Source organism: Manis javanica, chromosome 2 (assembly GCF_040802235.1).
Source record: "Manis javanica isolate MJ-LG chromosome 2, MJ_LKY, whole genome shotgun sequence".
In the NCBI taxonomy this organism is placed as follows: domain Eukaryota; kingdom Metazoa; phylum Chordata; class Mammalia; order Pholidota; family Manidae; genus Manis; species Manis javanica.
This window is the reverse complement of record NC_133157.1, coordinates 184,392,926-184,409,124: the sequence shown is the minus strand read 5'-3', so window position 1 is coordinate 184,409,124 and position 16,199 is coordinate 184,392,926. Positions and strand designations below refer to the sequence as shown.

Genomic DNA, 16,199 nt, shown 5'->3' with positions numbered 1-16,199 from the left:
ATGTCAGATGTCCTATAATTTCAAAGTAGTACATTTTTATATTTACTTCAGAATCCACAGGGTTAGGTGCCTACCACATTAAAACTTGGTGGCAAGTACCCTTGACATGGGAGGAAACAAGAAAATTACAGCAACAATTACAGAAGTATATCCTCCTGTGGCTCATGTTAACACTGCCAAATCCCTGTATAAATCAGAACCAACTATTCATAGAATGTACCTGTCAGCAATATGCTACGTGACATATGGCTCTACTTAATCAAATATACAATTCCATTTTTAAAAAAACGCAGAATATTCCTTCAAGGCACTGTGTTAGCCAGTCATTCACACTCTGATGTGGTTTAAAGCATTTAAATATTTATACACCGTATTTTATTTTTATGTATAGCTGTGTCTAAGAGAGTATTTTTACCCTGGGAGGAAACCGATATTTCTGAAGGCCATTTTGCAGTAGTTGCTACACATGAGCCCTCTTATAATGGCCCTGATACCAAGACAAAAATATCCTAGGTTTAAATGCTCTATCAGTGACTCTTTTATATTTTCTAAGTTTGTTTTTTATTAAATGCATTGTTCAAAATATGACAAAAAACAGAAATTGGAGCCATAGAGGTTTTTTTCACATTGCTATTTGAACCAGCTGCAAAGATTTAGATCACACTAGCTCTTATTTTACGCATGTCCTCTGCAACAAGAAAACCATGGAATGCCCTTAAAAAAGAATTTCAAAATAGAAAACAGATGTGTTATCTTCTTTCCCTTTGCTATTGTAGTGCCATGTTAGGTAATTAATTCCTTAGTCGTGTATAGGTCTTCATGCATATAAAGAAAAGAGTTTATTCCCATAAAAATTCTTAAGTTAGAGACCTCAAGCCTCTCCTGTCTTCACTGCTCCTGTCTCCACAGGAGGTCAGTGAAGGATGAAGGGCCATTTCTCTTGGGAAGCCAGCTACACACAAATATATGCACAACATACAAAATATGAGAAAATGTCTCAGCTTAAATAGCAACATAAACTTTACAGAAATAAAATATTATACTGAAAATCAGTAAGGGACACAGAAGTGATTTGCTCTTCAATTGCTGAGCTTATTGTCCAAATATCCTATGAAATTATTTTCATGCTAGTGGACATGGACAGGTTCCTCACCTTAAATTTGCCATTCAGCACAGACTATATACTTCACCCCCTTTTTGATATGGCTAATTTCTGACAAGGGAGAAGAGTAAAAAATTGTTCATCAAGAGTCTTCAAGTAATTAAAAAAATCTATTATCAAGTGCTTTTTACTTGATCTAAATGGCCTAATGATTGGCGGGAGAGAGACTAAGATCACGTTATGCTCACATATTTCCTCTCACTGATTTTCCTCTTTGGAAAGATGGAATGCTTATTATCAGCAAGGCTCACGCAGGTTCTTCATTTCTGAGGGAGATGCTCAGGCAATTTGATACATAGCTCAGTTGAAGCCTTGGCAAACTGAAGCCATAATACTTGGAAAAAATTTCTGGGAATATGTTACTTTCCACACAGATGTGGTACATTAGTCACAAAAATGTGGGCATGATCTCTGATGCATGTGTAGAGAACCCAAATTCTCCAAAGTTTTTAAAAATAATATGCATTATACCTTGCCAAAACAGAGAAGGCCCCAAATATTATGGTGCCCATCAAATTCTTCATTCTCTTGCATTTTTATTTGTGCTTAACTTACAATTAGAAGTGATAACAGAGTGCCTAGTAAAAGATCAAATGCGGACAAACTGTAAACTGTTCTAGAATGTGCATACCTGTTGCCAAGCTTGTATTGCAGTGCTGAGAGAATGAACTACATGTTGCCCAAAGTTTACAAATACAGAGTCAATGGTGATGGTGCAGTCAAGCAGCTTTTCTACTGCATAACTGGAAACTGCAATCTGTCCAAAGATGCTGAAGGGCTTCACCATGCTTTGCATCGTGGCATTTCTGCACTCCAGAAGTTTACAGTCTGCTTGAGCTGAGAATTGGATCTCCTGACAGGTAGAACTATTGTTCCACTGCCGAAGATACAGGTGTGGTTCTCTGAAGGAAACAATCATGTATTCTAGTTCTGATGGCACATTTTTATCAGAAAGAAATGGCCGCAGGTATTGTGGTGGAGCTGTTGAAGAAGTAAACAAGAAAAACAGCAACTGATGAGTCAATATTTTATGGAAATAAAGAAACGACATTTAATTTATTCACTTTTCTGGTTATGGGATTCAATGTTTGCATTTAATAAATTTAAACATTCTCCTGGAGATGTCCCAATATTTGAATTACCATTTGATATTTGCAAAAAAAACTGTTCATTCAGCAGGTCTCTTGTGTATATATTCTCCGAAGGTTATACTCACTTTCCCAGACAAAAATCTGATTGCAGAAGACAACAAATAAAATGAAGAGGAGGCAAATACCTAAGGAGAGTTTTATAGAAATGCTCTTTATCTACCAACCAAATCTCAAAAACAAAAACATGACTCAAAGAGAGTTAGAAAAAGCAGATTAAACTCCATTTTTGCTGAAAAGGCAAGATGCTTAACAGCAGCTGTGTTTAGTTATAGTCTGATTTTTTTATCTTATTTTTTTTCCTTTTTCCATTACATGTAGCTTGAAAATCTAATACCTGGATCAAAATGTATTAACTAGACAAGGTTGTACAGACTTCTAGCAATAATTATTCATGTAAACTAAGCAAGTTTATAGAGGCCACTTTTGGTATATGGGAAAATTAAATCTTCTACCTTACAAACTTTTAAAAATGCTAGTCCTTTAAATTAATGGAGAATTTGCCAGTCTTTTATAGAAGGTAATGATATTTTTGAAATCAAGTACTTTGGGGATCTATTTGTCATTAATGTAATGACTCAGGATACAGAACAAAAACAGATACATTTCTTTCAAAAAAATCGTAATTGGGATAACAGGAAAACCTGCAATTTTTGTAACTTCTTGAGAATTCTCATTAGGAAGCATGCAAAATCATGTCAGTTCCATACAACTGGAAAGCTATATAACAGGTGTATATGATGGTTCAAAAGTAAGGGATACACCTGTTACATGAAATCAACCTCAGAATAACTTTGCCAGTGTTGTTGGGAGAAATGAATGGCACTTCTAAAATTTCCACCACCATGTGGGTGGTGATGAGCAGCCAAGGAGCTTTTGGTGGGGGAAATGATGAGCCATCACAGCACTGTGGAACACCGCTGACACTGTTGTACACAAAATGGCAACCCCTCCCAGACTTTTTACTTCAAGAAAATAAATTACCAGGGTAAAATTGAGGAATTGTGTCTTGAGAACATTCAAGACAAAACAATAGGTATTTTAAATGGATGTTATTCTGATGCTAAAGTAAAGAGATTACCTGTGCCCAGTTGATCAAGGTGATGACAAAGACGGAACTCCAGGTGAGCAAACTGGAAGGAAATGCTGAGAGATGGGACAAACCACGGGGTAAAGCAGGAGTCGACTCTGGTACATGCAGCCAGGGCTGGTGGGGTTACAAGTTGGTCACAAGTGCTTTGAGAACCAGATTCACTTGCAGAGCTATGGGAAATAAGTAATAAAATTAGTCCAATAGCTTACCTTTCCCAGTATCATATAAATGAAATGTTTTTCTGTATGGGTTTTAAAGTGCCTAGTCAGTTTATAATCCTATAGTCAATATGTTACTATCAAATCTTCTGTATTGACTCATAAACTAGTTGTTTTTTAAAAATTAAGTTTTTAATTTTTGATTATACTCTATGAGTTATTAGTGGACAAACTTCAAAGCAATCCTCAAACTGTAGGCTATGTTGACCTACCTCCAATCCAACTTTCTTCCATCCTCATCTCACATAACTTATGGATAAGTTGTTCTCATAGTAGTTTAGCACAGTTCAGAGAAATGACTCTGCTGTTGAAAAAATCCAATACTTTCAGTGCTATCATAAATGTTTCATTTGTGCTTTATTTTTCCAGATCAGCTATTCCATACTACCCCATGAGTCAGTCAATACCCTTTATGGGGGTATACCCACTGCACATTAGTTGCCATGAAAGTTACGACTGTGGCCAGAAGAGCCAAGGCCCCATGGATAACTGCAGTGCGTGGGTCTTCTCTTCACCTGCCTGTCCTCCCAGCACCATTTTGTACAAATAAGATCTGATTAAAGGGAGTACAGAAGGCATCTGTAGGAGGGCGGAAGTTCGTCCATGGCGGCTGCTGGGTGCATGGGAAACATGCTACTGAGCTGCCTTGCCTCAGTGCCAGCAGAAGCATGGGAGCTGGGGTTTGGGATGGGACACGGTGCCCTCTGGTAACTGTGGGCCACTGACCAGATGCTGCTCTGTTCCTCCTCCTCCTCTTCTACTCTCTTCCTCCCAAATCTGAAATTTGCTCTCTATCTATGGTACCCTGGCTCACAAATCCATGAGAAGTCTAGAGAACAAACACGGACTTAGAGTGTCCTCAGTAGAACTATTACAGGAAAAATTAAAGAAATAAATTCTTGGATTTCAAAAAACTCACAGTCTAACTGGTGATACAAATATGTGGACATTTAGAAACATTATAAAACAGAACAACCACCCAGGAATAGGAAAGTCACAAGTGCTGCCAGAGTGGAAACATAAAAGGAACTAAGAATGGTATGGGGTGAATCACGCAGGATTCTCAGAGTGTGACTCTTCAGCTGAGTTTTAAAAAAGGTTGTGAAAAGGCTGGTGAAAATGAAAGCTAGGAGTATTCCAACACATTTATGGAGCATTTAACTTCAAGGAGTTCATAGCTACGTGGTGGTACTTACTGCAGTGTTAGTAAATCTCCATTGCATACAAAGAAAACACAAACTCTGGGGCAGTATGTCACTGACTAAATGTTGCATGCAAAAATGCAGCTAAGTATATTCTTAAAACTTCTTATGAATGTGCACACTAAACAGCTTTCTAGGAATTTATATGTGAAGTTACAAGTAAAAGATTTCATTGGCAAGGTAAAATTATAATTTGTATTTATTCAGAAAGAGCAAAATTTATTAGTTGTACAGTGTTTTATACATATGAACTCATACTACTTGAGGAAGTTGTTAGAAATAGGGTACAATATTAGTCAAAATATTCTTAAAAATCCAGGTGAGAGTTCTATGAGATCACTTTTAAAACAGTGAGTATACTATTTGAGGGATTTATCTGAAGCACTTTTCTTGTCAGCTGTAATTTTTGACACTCTTGAGATTTTGCAAGATTTATTTTCTCTCTTGAGAGTAGCAGATACTATAACATATTGAAAAACCTTGCTAAAACATAGTAATCACAATCTTTATTTACAACAAATTAATTCTTCACTTTTCCTAAGTTAAATGTACAAATTAATTTTAAAAAGAGATATTTTAAAGTATATATTGTAACTCCAAACATACTCAAGTAGTCAGCAATATTCTTTCAATCTTGAAATCCTGACTAAAATGGTTACTATGTTAATTTACATTTAAAAATTTAGACTTTTACTTAAAAATTGGAGTCATATCAAAATTAAAATTTCTTAAACACAAAATTAGTATGGTATGTAAAATATGAATATTTTTTAACTATAATTTGAATCACAAAAATAATATTTCGATACTCAACTTAATTTGATCATTACATATGATAAAAGCATATATATTTGCTTACCTTACACATAAGGATTAAAAAAATCTCAGTGTAATAGAGCTAAACAGCTATAAATATGAGAGTGAGGTTCCTACTAGGGATATTTAGAGTAGCTACCTTTGCATAATTTCCTTAAGTATACAATTTACATGATTTCCTTAATTCCTGGCTTTAATCTGATCCAGATAGCAAAAGGAAAAATGTAATACATGGGGTGTGTAACAGAAACAGAGAAGAAAGTAAAATGGCTCCTAGGGACAAGGTCTCTCAAATAGTAATACACAGAACTCAAGATTCAATAGTTTGTTCAAGTATTAATAAATTCTTAATAGAAACTTAAATTTTTAGAATAATGGAACTATTTGAAAAAGTAGGAAAATACAGCAGGAGTTTTACACACCGTACCTTCATTTTACCCAATGGGTTACTTTATCAACTGCCATGGTGACCTACAGAGGGGTATCAATTCTTTCACCAAGGAATGTTTTTCTAAATTGAGAGCTTGGTTGATCCACAGGCACTGTGGGGACTGAGGCATAATCCTTAAAAATTCACCCCTGTGTGTCATACTGAGATGAACCCCTGCAGCACTGCAGGTACCCAACCGTGATCAGACTTGACAGATGAAGGCTTGAGCTTTTCTCTGGACCCCTCTGTGGTAGTAGGATTTCATAGTATAGCTTAGAGACTAGGCAAAGGAGGACAGGGATAATAGAACCTGGGTGAAAATGTTCACACTGCAATTACTTATACTGTAATCTTGGGTAAGTTATTTCAACTAGTTAAATCTGTTTTCTTATCTGTAAAGTAAGTACAGTAACAGGACCTACATGTTGAATATTAGTAATATACTGCATAGAAACTGCTAGCATAACGCCTAACACTCCATAACAGAAAGAAATCCTTCCCTCTTTTTCTGGCTGGGAAACAGTGCCATACTGGTTACTCGGTTTACTGTTAACTGTCCTTGATTACGCTTAGCTCCCAAGAGAGGGATCTCAGAAGGGCACACTGACGTTCACCTCAGCGCTATACTCCTCAGCACCGGTTTACCGCAACGCTCTCCCGCCTGCTGCAGAAACACTTCTCTGTCCATCCTAAGTGCGGAGAGTGCACTGGGGGGACGTGTGTACCTGCTGCCCCATGTTCTCTCTACCCCTCACAATCATCGTGTTTGAAATGCTTTAACTTTAACCCAAGATAAGAAATACACTTTAATTGAAACCTAGTACACAGATAAAATGAGAAGTGGGGGGAGGGGGAGATTTACTGAAAATATGATACACTTTAATTTTTTTTAATTGTAAAATATATATAACATAAAATTTACAGTTTTAACCATTTAAAATTATACAGTTCCCTCCATATCCCTTAAACAGTAACTCCCCATTTCTCTCTCCCTCAGCCTCTGGCAACCACCATTCTACTTTATCTTTATAAATCTGACTACCCTTGGGATCTCATATAAGTGAAATTATACATATTTGTTCTTTCTACACTGATATTTTCTATTTTCTTAAAAAATTTTTTTTGGCTGCAACCTGCTAAACTGATTTCACAACCCATTAATGGGTTACAACCTATGGTTTTAAAAAATTGGCTTCAAGGGCCCCTTAGGTAAAGGACTCATTTATATCAGACTTAAAAAAAAAGAAAGGGAGTAATCTCTCTGGTTTAGAGAATAAGCACCATGACACAGAGACTTTGTTAATACCATCAGCCTAGACTTGAGGAAAAGCCTGAGGACACAGCATTCTCAGGAATGTGTAAGGGAGAAGCCAGCAAAAGATGATTTCCCAGGAGGGGTTATTACATAGAGTTCAAACCCCAACTAAAAGGAAGTAGTAAAAGGCTTTAAAAAGCCGCTTGGGGAAAAATGCAAGCATTCCTTCTACCTAAGGAAGAGAAGGCAGAAATTTATGTTTAGCTTTAAGAAAGAATTTTCTGGATAAATCCTGACTGTATCATTGTATGACCGGAAACACAGGTGAGAAAGCAGTTCTAAATGTCAAAGTTTATGTCTTACTGGTTCACGGAAGACAAACAATTTTTTAAAATGGTATCCAATTAATTTAGGCACGTGTAGAAGTGTGGGTCCAAGAAGCTGAATGGGGGGGAGCAACATATGGAGGCCACGGTCACCTTTTCGTAGGAGAAAGTTCAACTTGTGGAGAAAAGAAATGATCCAGGGATCGACCACAACGTGCTTTCTCTAATTTCTACACTGTCCATATATGCAAGGATCAAGGCTTTGGGGAATGAAAAGCATCTCCCCACATAAAAAAGCTGTGGACCACTATCTCAAAGATTACCAAATATGAATGGACAGTCACTTCTTTTATGGAATCTTTAGGGATAGGAGAAAAAAATTTATTTGGCATATCCAAAGATGAAAGTAATCCAAAAACTCAGCAGAGTGTCAATTTTCACTGCATAAGAAAGAGCCACATACCCTCAAGCCATTTCCCTTTCCAAGATGCCTTCCTCTATGAACTGGCATTTTGCAGGTGGGGACTGTAAGCAAGCTACTCTCACAGGTTTTAATGTTGTGAAAAAATGACCATGCAATACGAACAACAAACCGCCAAAGACTTGGCACAGCTGAACAGAGCTCAACACTATCATCAAACAACTTGCAATGAAGTTAACTGGACATTATTGTCCTACATGACAACTGCCCATACTTCATGTTGCTTCACAAAGCCACATACTTCTGGAGTTAGCCGTTTGGGGTGAGGGTATGGGAAGAAACAAAGGAGAAAGTTGCTCTGGTCCATCAGAAGACATGTAATTGATATCAAACCCAGGAATCCTAGCAGGAGCAGGGTGGTCCAAGGCCTGAGACTTGGGTCCACCACTCCATTTCCTTTTTTTTCCTCCTATGGCCAGTCACTCAGTAAGAATGTGTAAATTCTAAAGAGAGTGTGTGCTTGCTGGCTATTTTCTGTTTGCTTTCTAGATCTACTTTCTACCCTTCTCCATCCTCTTCTCTGCCTCTGGACTGTACAACAAGCTGCTTTGTCCTCAGGCTTGTCCTCTGGTTCAGCCAGTGGGAGGTGCCCACCAGAGTAAGAAGGCAGGTGAGTAGGGTAGGGGTATGTATTCTCCTGGATCTCCTGGCGTTACCTCCATGTATGACTGTTTCCCTCTTTTAGAAGCAGGTATAACCACCAGCTCTGAGTTTGGTAAAGGCGCTGTCACCTGGATCCTTCAGGCCTAAGAGTGGGATGGTTCCCCAGGGTTCCTTGCTCCAGGGCACTCTACTACCCCTCAGCCAGGCCCACGCTTTTGTTAAGTCCTTTCACTGAACTCTCCTCCACCACCTAGTTTGAGGGTGCCATCTGTTTCTTGTCAGGACCTACTGATGAAGGTGATTTACACAGGCTTCAGCATGGGCAGTGCGTGTGGGCAAACATATAGATGATGCGATTAAAGCTAAATAAGCTGCAATGGATATCCTGATCAAGACTTAAAGGTTTTATCTTTTGTCTCCAAGTACACTGCTCAACAAACAGAAGTCTGCTAAAGATTAATACTATTGTGGAAACTAAATTTGAAGTTACTGTATTTCAAATGCTACCTTCAAAAAAACATAATTACCACTCATTCATTTGCATATGGTCAAGCAAACCTGTAGTTAAAGATAGTGGAATGTAATTATTACAAACACACAGGAATTGAATGAAAGATAATACACTTGTATGGGATAAACAGATGATGGTTTAATTGAATCTTTTATTTATCATCCTTTGTACTGAAGGCTACTTGCCATCTCTCACTTAGGTCCTATTCATTTCTTACAGTCTCAACTTAAAAATCCGTTTTTTAAGGCCAAATAACTAGTTGGTGATGGAGCCAGGACTTAAACTCAGGTCTTCTAATTTGAAATTCTCTGTTAAGTGGTGCTTCTGTGGTGCCATTACCACTGACCTTCCCTATACTGTTGCAACCTCTTGCCAATTATGGCCAAACTGCCTTTTTTTAAAGATTAAGCTTCATGGACTTATTCTTATGAACTTTCTTCCCGGAATGCAACAATCTAATGCATATCCTCCTCAAACTACTGAGACTATTACTTATGATAAGACAATCTCTAATCATGTCAGGTTTTTGTCTAGTTCTAGATTTCTTAAGAAGAATATACTGGAGCTAACTGTAGCAGTTTTCTTCTTTAATGAAACGTTGACATTAATAAAGCATTGATGTTTTCTTTCTGGAAAATGGATAAAATTCATTTATTGTCTCCTTCAAAAATTGTCTTAGGAATGTGTTGTGTTGACTTTTAAATCATGTCTTTAAATTTAATGACATTAATACTAATTTCTATCTGAAAAATGGTTAGTGTCAAACAATTTAAAGCAAAATCAGTTGTGAAATATTAGGTAAGTGGAAAAATCCAAGGTGAAGACAAAAGATCTGTGGTTACAATGTCAAAACCTTGGTGAAAAATTGCCTGAATCCTTAAAGTTCTACATTTCTGTGATGTTAACCTTACCACAAAAGCAGTTTTTATTAATGTTTCAGATTCAGAGGAATTAATCTTGACTAAAATTCTTCTTTCAATGATGAAAATGCATTCTTTCATAATTAGAATCAAGAAATGACTTCTAACTTGGTACTATTAATGAAACTTAGATTTAAAAAAATCAATTTAATTATATATATATAGCTCTATTTTCTGAGATTTCCTGGTTTCTGATTAGATAAATCTATACTTAGAATAGGCAATCTTTCTTTTAGGCAATCTAATCTGCTTACTCCTCACAGGGTAGGTGTTCTGTTTTGCTGCATTACATAGAGGTAAAATCAAGACTCCACTCCTCTATTTTCACTAATTGTACATTACTTGGTAATTTATTGGGAAGGAGAGAGGCCAAATGACCTAGAAATAGGAAATACAGAGTATATAATGTTAGTATTAAGCATGAACAATAATAAATGAAAAAAACTGAGGCTACAGACTAAAATGTTAGCAGAGGTTATCTCAGTGTGGTATGATTATGGGTGGTGGTGTTTTCCTAACTGTTCTCCAATGAATACATATTATTACTAATAAAAAAAGAGAAATCATTCACTAATAAAAAAAGAGAAAACATTATTTATAATGTAAAGTATGAATCAGAATACAAAATGATGTCCTATGATTATAACCTATAATGGCAAAAATAAAGGTAAAAGAAAACCAGTTAATATACAGGGTCTTGGTATAGTGGGTTTTTTTCTGTTGGTGTCAGATGTTGTTTGGAGAAAAAAAAAAGAACATAAAAAGGAATAAGATAATGCTAAGGCCAACTCACCAAGAGAATTGGAAGGTAGGACATTGAAAGTTGTATACAGCAAGATGGGCATAGGCCCACAGTACCATCATATCATATGACCCAAAAAACTCTTCCACTGATTATAATTCAGTGTCTTTTTCTTGTATTTTAGGGAGCATGAACAGAAAGGCTTTTAATGTAAACTACAACAAATGCTAAAGAATAAGTTGCTGAAGCCACTTTTTTCTCTACTCCAAGTAATTGGATGTATTAAGCAGACAAACATTGGAAACAGGGACAATCTGGCCCTGTTTTGCCACTAACCAGGTATCCTTTAGCAGCTGTGGAACAGGAAGTTGTGGGGACATGATTCAGAGTACCTGAAGCCTACAGCTCTAGAGATTCACTAGGGCCAAACAGATTCCAGAGCTGGATAAAACTTCAGCCATCTGAAATCCTTTGGGTATGAATTACTTTGGTTAGCCAACTTTTTCTAATGTCTGGAGGTTTGTCACTTAAAGTTTTTTAAACACCATTTAAGAAGGAAATATTTCCAAAATCTATCTTTTTAGAAGATAATTAAATTTATTTGACCTTTCTTTTAATGCCCCAAGGTTATCATTAGATATATTTATTACTGTCATTAAGATAATATTGAGGTGTGTACAGCTCTTTTCTTCTATACTTTTTCATTCAGGATGACTGGATTTTTTTTTTTTTTTGCAGTTTGTTTTTGGCACTGTGTTCTTTTTATATTTAAGGAACACATTCTTAGTGAGTGCTCACAGGGCTATATTATGAGTAAAACAGGATTTTTAGTTTCTAGCTTGCCTCCCGGTTCTCACCTGTGATTCAGACAGAGGCAGCTGCAAGACAGCTAAGGTAAAGCCAAGTGAGGGGTCACTGGATAGGATGACTGAACGACTGTTCCTTGTACAATGCCACTATTTCATTTTTTACTGAGTTACCTTTGGTCATCAGCTGCACTCTGACTGCTGTTCAAGACAATTCTCCAAAGATCCGAGGATACCAGTTTCTTCTGGTCATTCACAAGATTGATATCTGGCAACTGCAGTTCACACACTTTGCTTTCAGACAGACTAAATTCTCGAAATGCAACGAAAACCTTCTGGAGTTCATCCCAGTATTCCAAACTACAAGGAATCTATATTAAAATGAAGAAGATTTTAGAAGTTGCAAATAGAAACTATGTTTTTATATTTGTTGAAATGCAAATTAAACCACAAAAGTTATAACATTAATAAAACTTTTAAAAGGGAATAAGGTAATAAGAGACAGGTTTAGAATTTTTCATATATTCACCCTGTTTACCTACCTTAAAAAGCCAAGAAAGTTTTTAAATAAAAGAGAAACAATGGGAAACAAAATTCTACCAGGTGTTAAGTGTACTATAAAGCTATGGTGATTAAAAGATAAGGCCAGAGATAAACATATAGATTACATAGATAAAAGAGAAACATATAGATTAGAAGAACAGAATAAAAAATAGTATAAGATACATTTTAATAGGTAATAAAGGTCCCTTTTCAAACAAGTAGAGGCAAGTTGGGAAATGAGGTTGCAAGAACTAGCCTGCCATTTGGTAAAACCAAAGTGGGTCCCTATATCATTTCTACATGAAAGTAAATTACAAAAGGCTCAAAATGTTAAAGGCTAAAACTGAGAGCATAAAAGAAAAAATGAGCTACTGTTTTTATCATAATAGGGCAGCCTTTTCTATGGGTGGCATGAAACCCATGGATGGGAAAAAAACCCACACACTAATGACAAAATCAAATAAAAAAAAGCAAAGTAGATAAGACAGGTAATATTCAATGACAGATGTAGGAACAGTTGTTATGATAGCAAAGAGCTCTTACAAATCAATGAGAAAATAAGGAAGCATACAGAAAAATAGTAAAGGCAATTGTTGGAAGAGGTGATTAACCATGGCCCTGAACATTCCATCATGTTCTTGCTAAGTGTGCATAGGATGCAAGACCCTGAAAGCTGTTAACTGGGATCATTTCACAGGTTGTGTTTGCAGAGAGCAACCTTGAGGGATGAGGTAAAGGCTCTCTCCAGGACAAAAAGCAGAATTTCTCTAAAACAAGTGGATTTGACAAGCTCCATGTTCCTCAGCTATGCCATGTATCTGTTTTACATGCATGGCATCCCCCTGGGGGTCCTTCTGCACCATCTTCGTGTGACTCAAGGGCAAGACGAACCAATGCAAACATGATGGTCACTTTGTTTGCTGTGCCATGAGTAGTAATATTCTTTGTTTTGGACCCAAGACTCATGCCTTCTGCCAGCATCCATGAAACACTAACAGGAGAATTTATTAGCTTGCATTAGATAAAGTTCCAGACTCAGACAGCAATTAGTCCCACAAAACTAAAGCCAGCCAGTAAACATGAAGAGATATTCAACTTCATTAATACTTAAGGAAATTTAAATAATGTAATATATTTATTAGTCTGTCAGTTTTAAATGACTGATGTTTCAATTTTTGGAGAGGTAAGGGAAGAAGCATTTCTACAGGATCATTTTTGGAGGGTAAATTGGCAATATCTATTAAATGCTTAGAGTATAAGTCTAAGAATTTGTTTTATAGAGATCCAATGTAACTATGTGCATGTGTATTTACTTCAGTACTGTATGTATTAGTAAGAAATTGGAAGCTACTCAAGTATCCATCAATAGGGGATTAAATATAAGATGCAGATCTATAGAATGGATTACTGTACAATTAAAATGAATAAGGAATATTAGAGGATTAAAGATGGCATGAGAGGTGAGACAGAGGCTTCCTCCTAAAACCACATATAATACAAAAATATAATTAATACAACTAATCCTGAAAGAGCAACAGGAAAGAAGGCTGTGTCAGACTGCATAAACCTCGAGAAAAGAATAAACCTCATGGAACAGGGTAACGTACCAAAGCCATAGCTGGGTGGGACCCAAGACGTTCCCCCACTCCAGTTCACTGGCAGGAGGAAGAGAAACAGAGCAGGAAGTGAGTGGAGGCCTGGGACTGCTGAACATCTAGCTCTGGAGATCTGCCCTGGGAGAACAAACCTACAGTTCATGGTGCTCTCATGATTAGGGGGGTTGGAAAGCTAACTGAGATTCCAGCCACTTATGGAAAACAGGGATCCATATCCAGCTGCTCAGGGACAAAAGAAAGGCAGGCAGTCTGAGAGACTTCCTAACAGTGAGAGGGCTGCTAAAGAGGCAAGGATTGCATAGAGCTTACTGCTCAGGAGAAAGGACAGGTAGACAAAATTTCCAGGTGCACTCTGCCAAGCAGGTTGGGAACTTTCATGATCTTCAGGTGCTCCAGTTCCCTGGCTGTCTATGCAGGTCCAAGGCCCCCCTCCGTAATACGCAGCCTACTGTGCCTTCCTCCCGGGCAGCCCCACCTGGCTCGCAAACTGGAAAACCCTACCCTGGCATTAGGCCAGCCAGAAGGAAGCTCCGCATACAGCAGCTACAAACACAAAGCCTAGATAGAGTCTTATACCTGTGTGCTTGGCCCACTAGTTCTGGCAGTGGAGACAGGCATAGCAGCCAGGAAGCAGGAAACAACTCTTTCTTCCCCCCAGGCACCAACACCACTCCCTGCAACCCTGGACATTACTCCAAGGGCTGAGCAGCTCCAGGGAGTAGAGCTTTGGGGTGGTTCTAGATGGCGCCACATACAAATATGAAACGCAAAGGAACCTGGCACAAAGCAAAACTGTGAATACACCAGAGAAAGAGTCAAATGAAAAGGACCTCATGAATCTTCATGAAAGAGATTTTAAAATAAAAATCATTAGCATGCTTATGGATGTATAGAAATATATTCAAGAATACAGGAATGAATTTCAGTAAGAGATTCAATCATTATGGAACACAGTATAAGAAATGAAACATACAGCGGAAGGTTTTAAAAGCAGAAAAGATACAATGGAGGAGATGATAAATGACATAGAAATTAGAGAAGAGGAATACAAAGAAGCTGAGGCACAGAGAGAAAAAAGGATCTCTAAGAATGAAATAATACTGAAAAGCACTGTGTGACCAATTCAAACGGAACAATATTCGCATTATAGGTGTACCACAAGAAGAAGAGAGAGAAAAAGGGATAGAAAGTGTCTTTGAGAAAGTAATTGCTGAAAACTTCCCCAATTTGGGGAAGGAGATAGTCTCTCAGGCCATGAAGGTACACAGATCTCTCCATACAAGGGACCCAAGGAAGTCAACACCAAGACATATAATAATTAAAATGGCAAAGATCAAGGATAAGGATAGACTATTATAAGAAGCCAGAGAGAGAGATAAGATCACTTACAAAGGAAAGCCCATCAGACTATCATCAGACTTCTCAGCAGAAACCTTACAGACCAGAAGGGAGTGGCATGATGTATTTCATGCAATGAAGCAGAAGGGCCTCGAATCAAGAATAGTTTATCTGGCAAGATTATCATTTAAATTTGAAGGAGAGATTAAACAATTTCGAGATAAGCAAAAGCTGAGAGAATTTACCCCCCACAAACCATCTTTACAGTGTATTTTGGAGGGACTGCTATAGATGGAAGTGTTCCTAAGGTTTAATAGCTGTCATGAGAGGTAATAAAACCACAGTAAAGAAAGTAGAACAGTTAATTACTAAGCAAATACAGAATCAAATCAACTACCCCCAAAGTCAATCAAGGGATTGAAAAAGAGTACAGAATATGACACCTAACATATAAAGAGAGGAGGAGGAAGAAAAAGAAGGTGGGGGGAGAAGAATCTTCAGATTGTGTTTATAATAGTGTAATAAGTGATTTAAGGTAGACTCTTAGATGGTAAAGAAGTTAACCTTGAACCTTTGGTAACCATTAATCTAAAGCCCACAATGGCTATAAGTACATACCTACTGATAATCACCCTAAATGTAAATAGTCTGAATGAACCAATCAAAAGACACAGAGTCAATAAATTGATAAAAAAACAAGACCCATCTGTATGCTGCAAACAAGAGACTTACTTTAAACCCAAAGACATACACAGACTAAAAGTGAAGGGATTGAAAAAGGTATTTCGTGCAACTGATAGGGAGAAAAAAAGCAGGACTTGCAGTACTTGTTTCAGACAAAATAGACTTCAAAACAAAGAGAGTCACAAGAGACAAAGAAGGACATTACATAATGATAAATGGGCCAGTCCGACAAGAGGATATAACCATTATAAGTATCTATGCACCCAGCATAGGAGCACCTACATACGTGAAACAATTACTAACAG

General features: G+C 37.2%; 1 protein-coding gene across 7 annotated transcripts in view; it reads right to left on the bottom strand.

Annotated features, from left to right (window-relative positions):
• The window catches only part of VPS13B (vacuolar protein sorting 13 homolog B), an 861,603-nt gene that overhangs the window by 85,167 nt on the left and 760,237 nt on the right, over positions 1-16,199 (bottom strand). For all 7 annotated transcript variants that reach the window (XM_073229878.1, XM_073229881.1, XM_073229877.1 and 4 more), the window contains 3 exons: positions 11,888-12,084; positions 3,392-3,573; positions 1,794-2,143 (listed from right to left, as the gene is read on the bottom strand). In XM_073229878.1, coding sequence (XP_073085979.1) covers positions 1,794-2,143; positions 3,392-3,573; positions 11,888-12,084 — 729 coding nt within the window. The remainder of the gene's footprint in view (positions 1-1,793; positions 2,144-3,391; positions 3,574-11,887; positions 12,085-16,199) is intronic.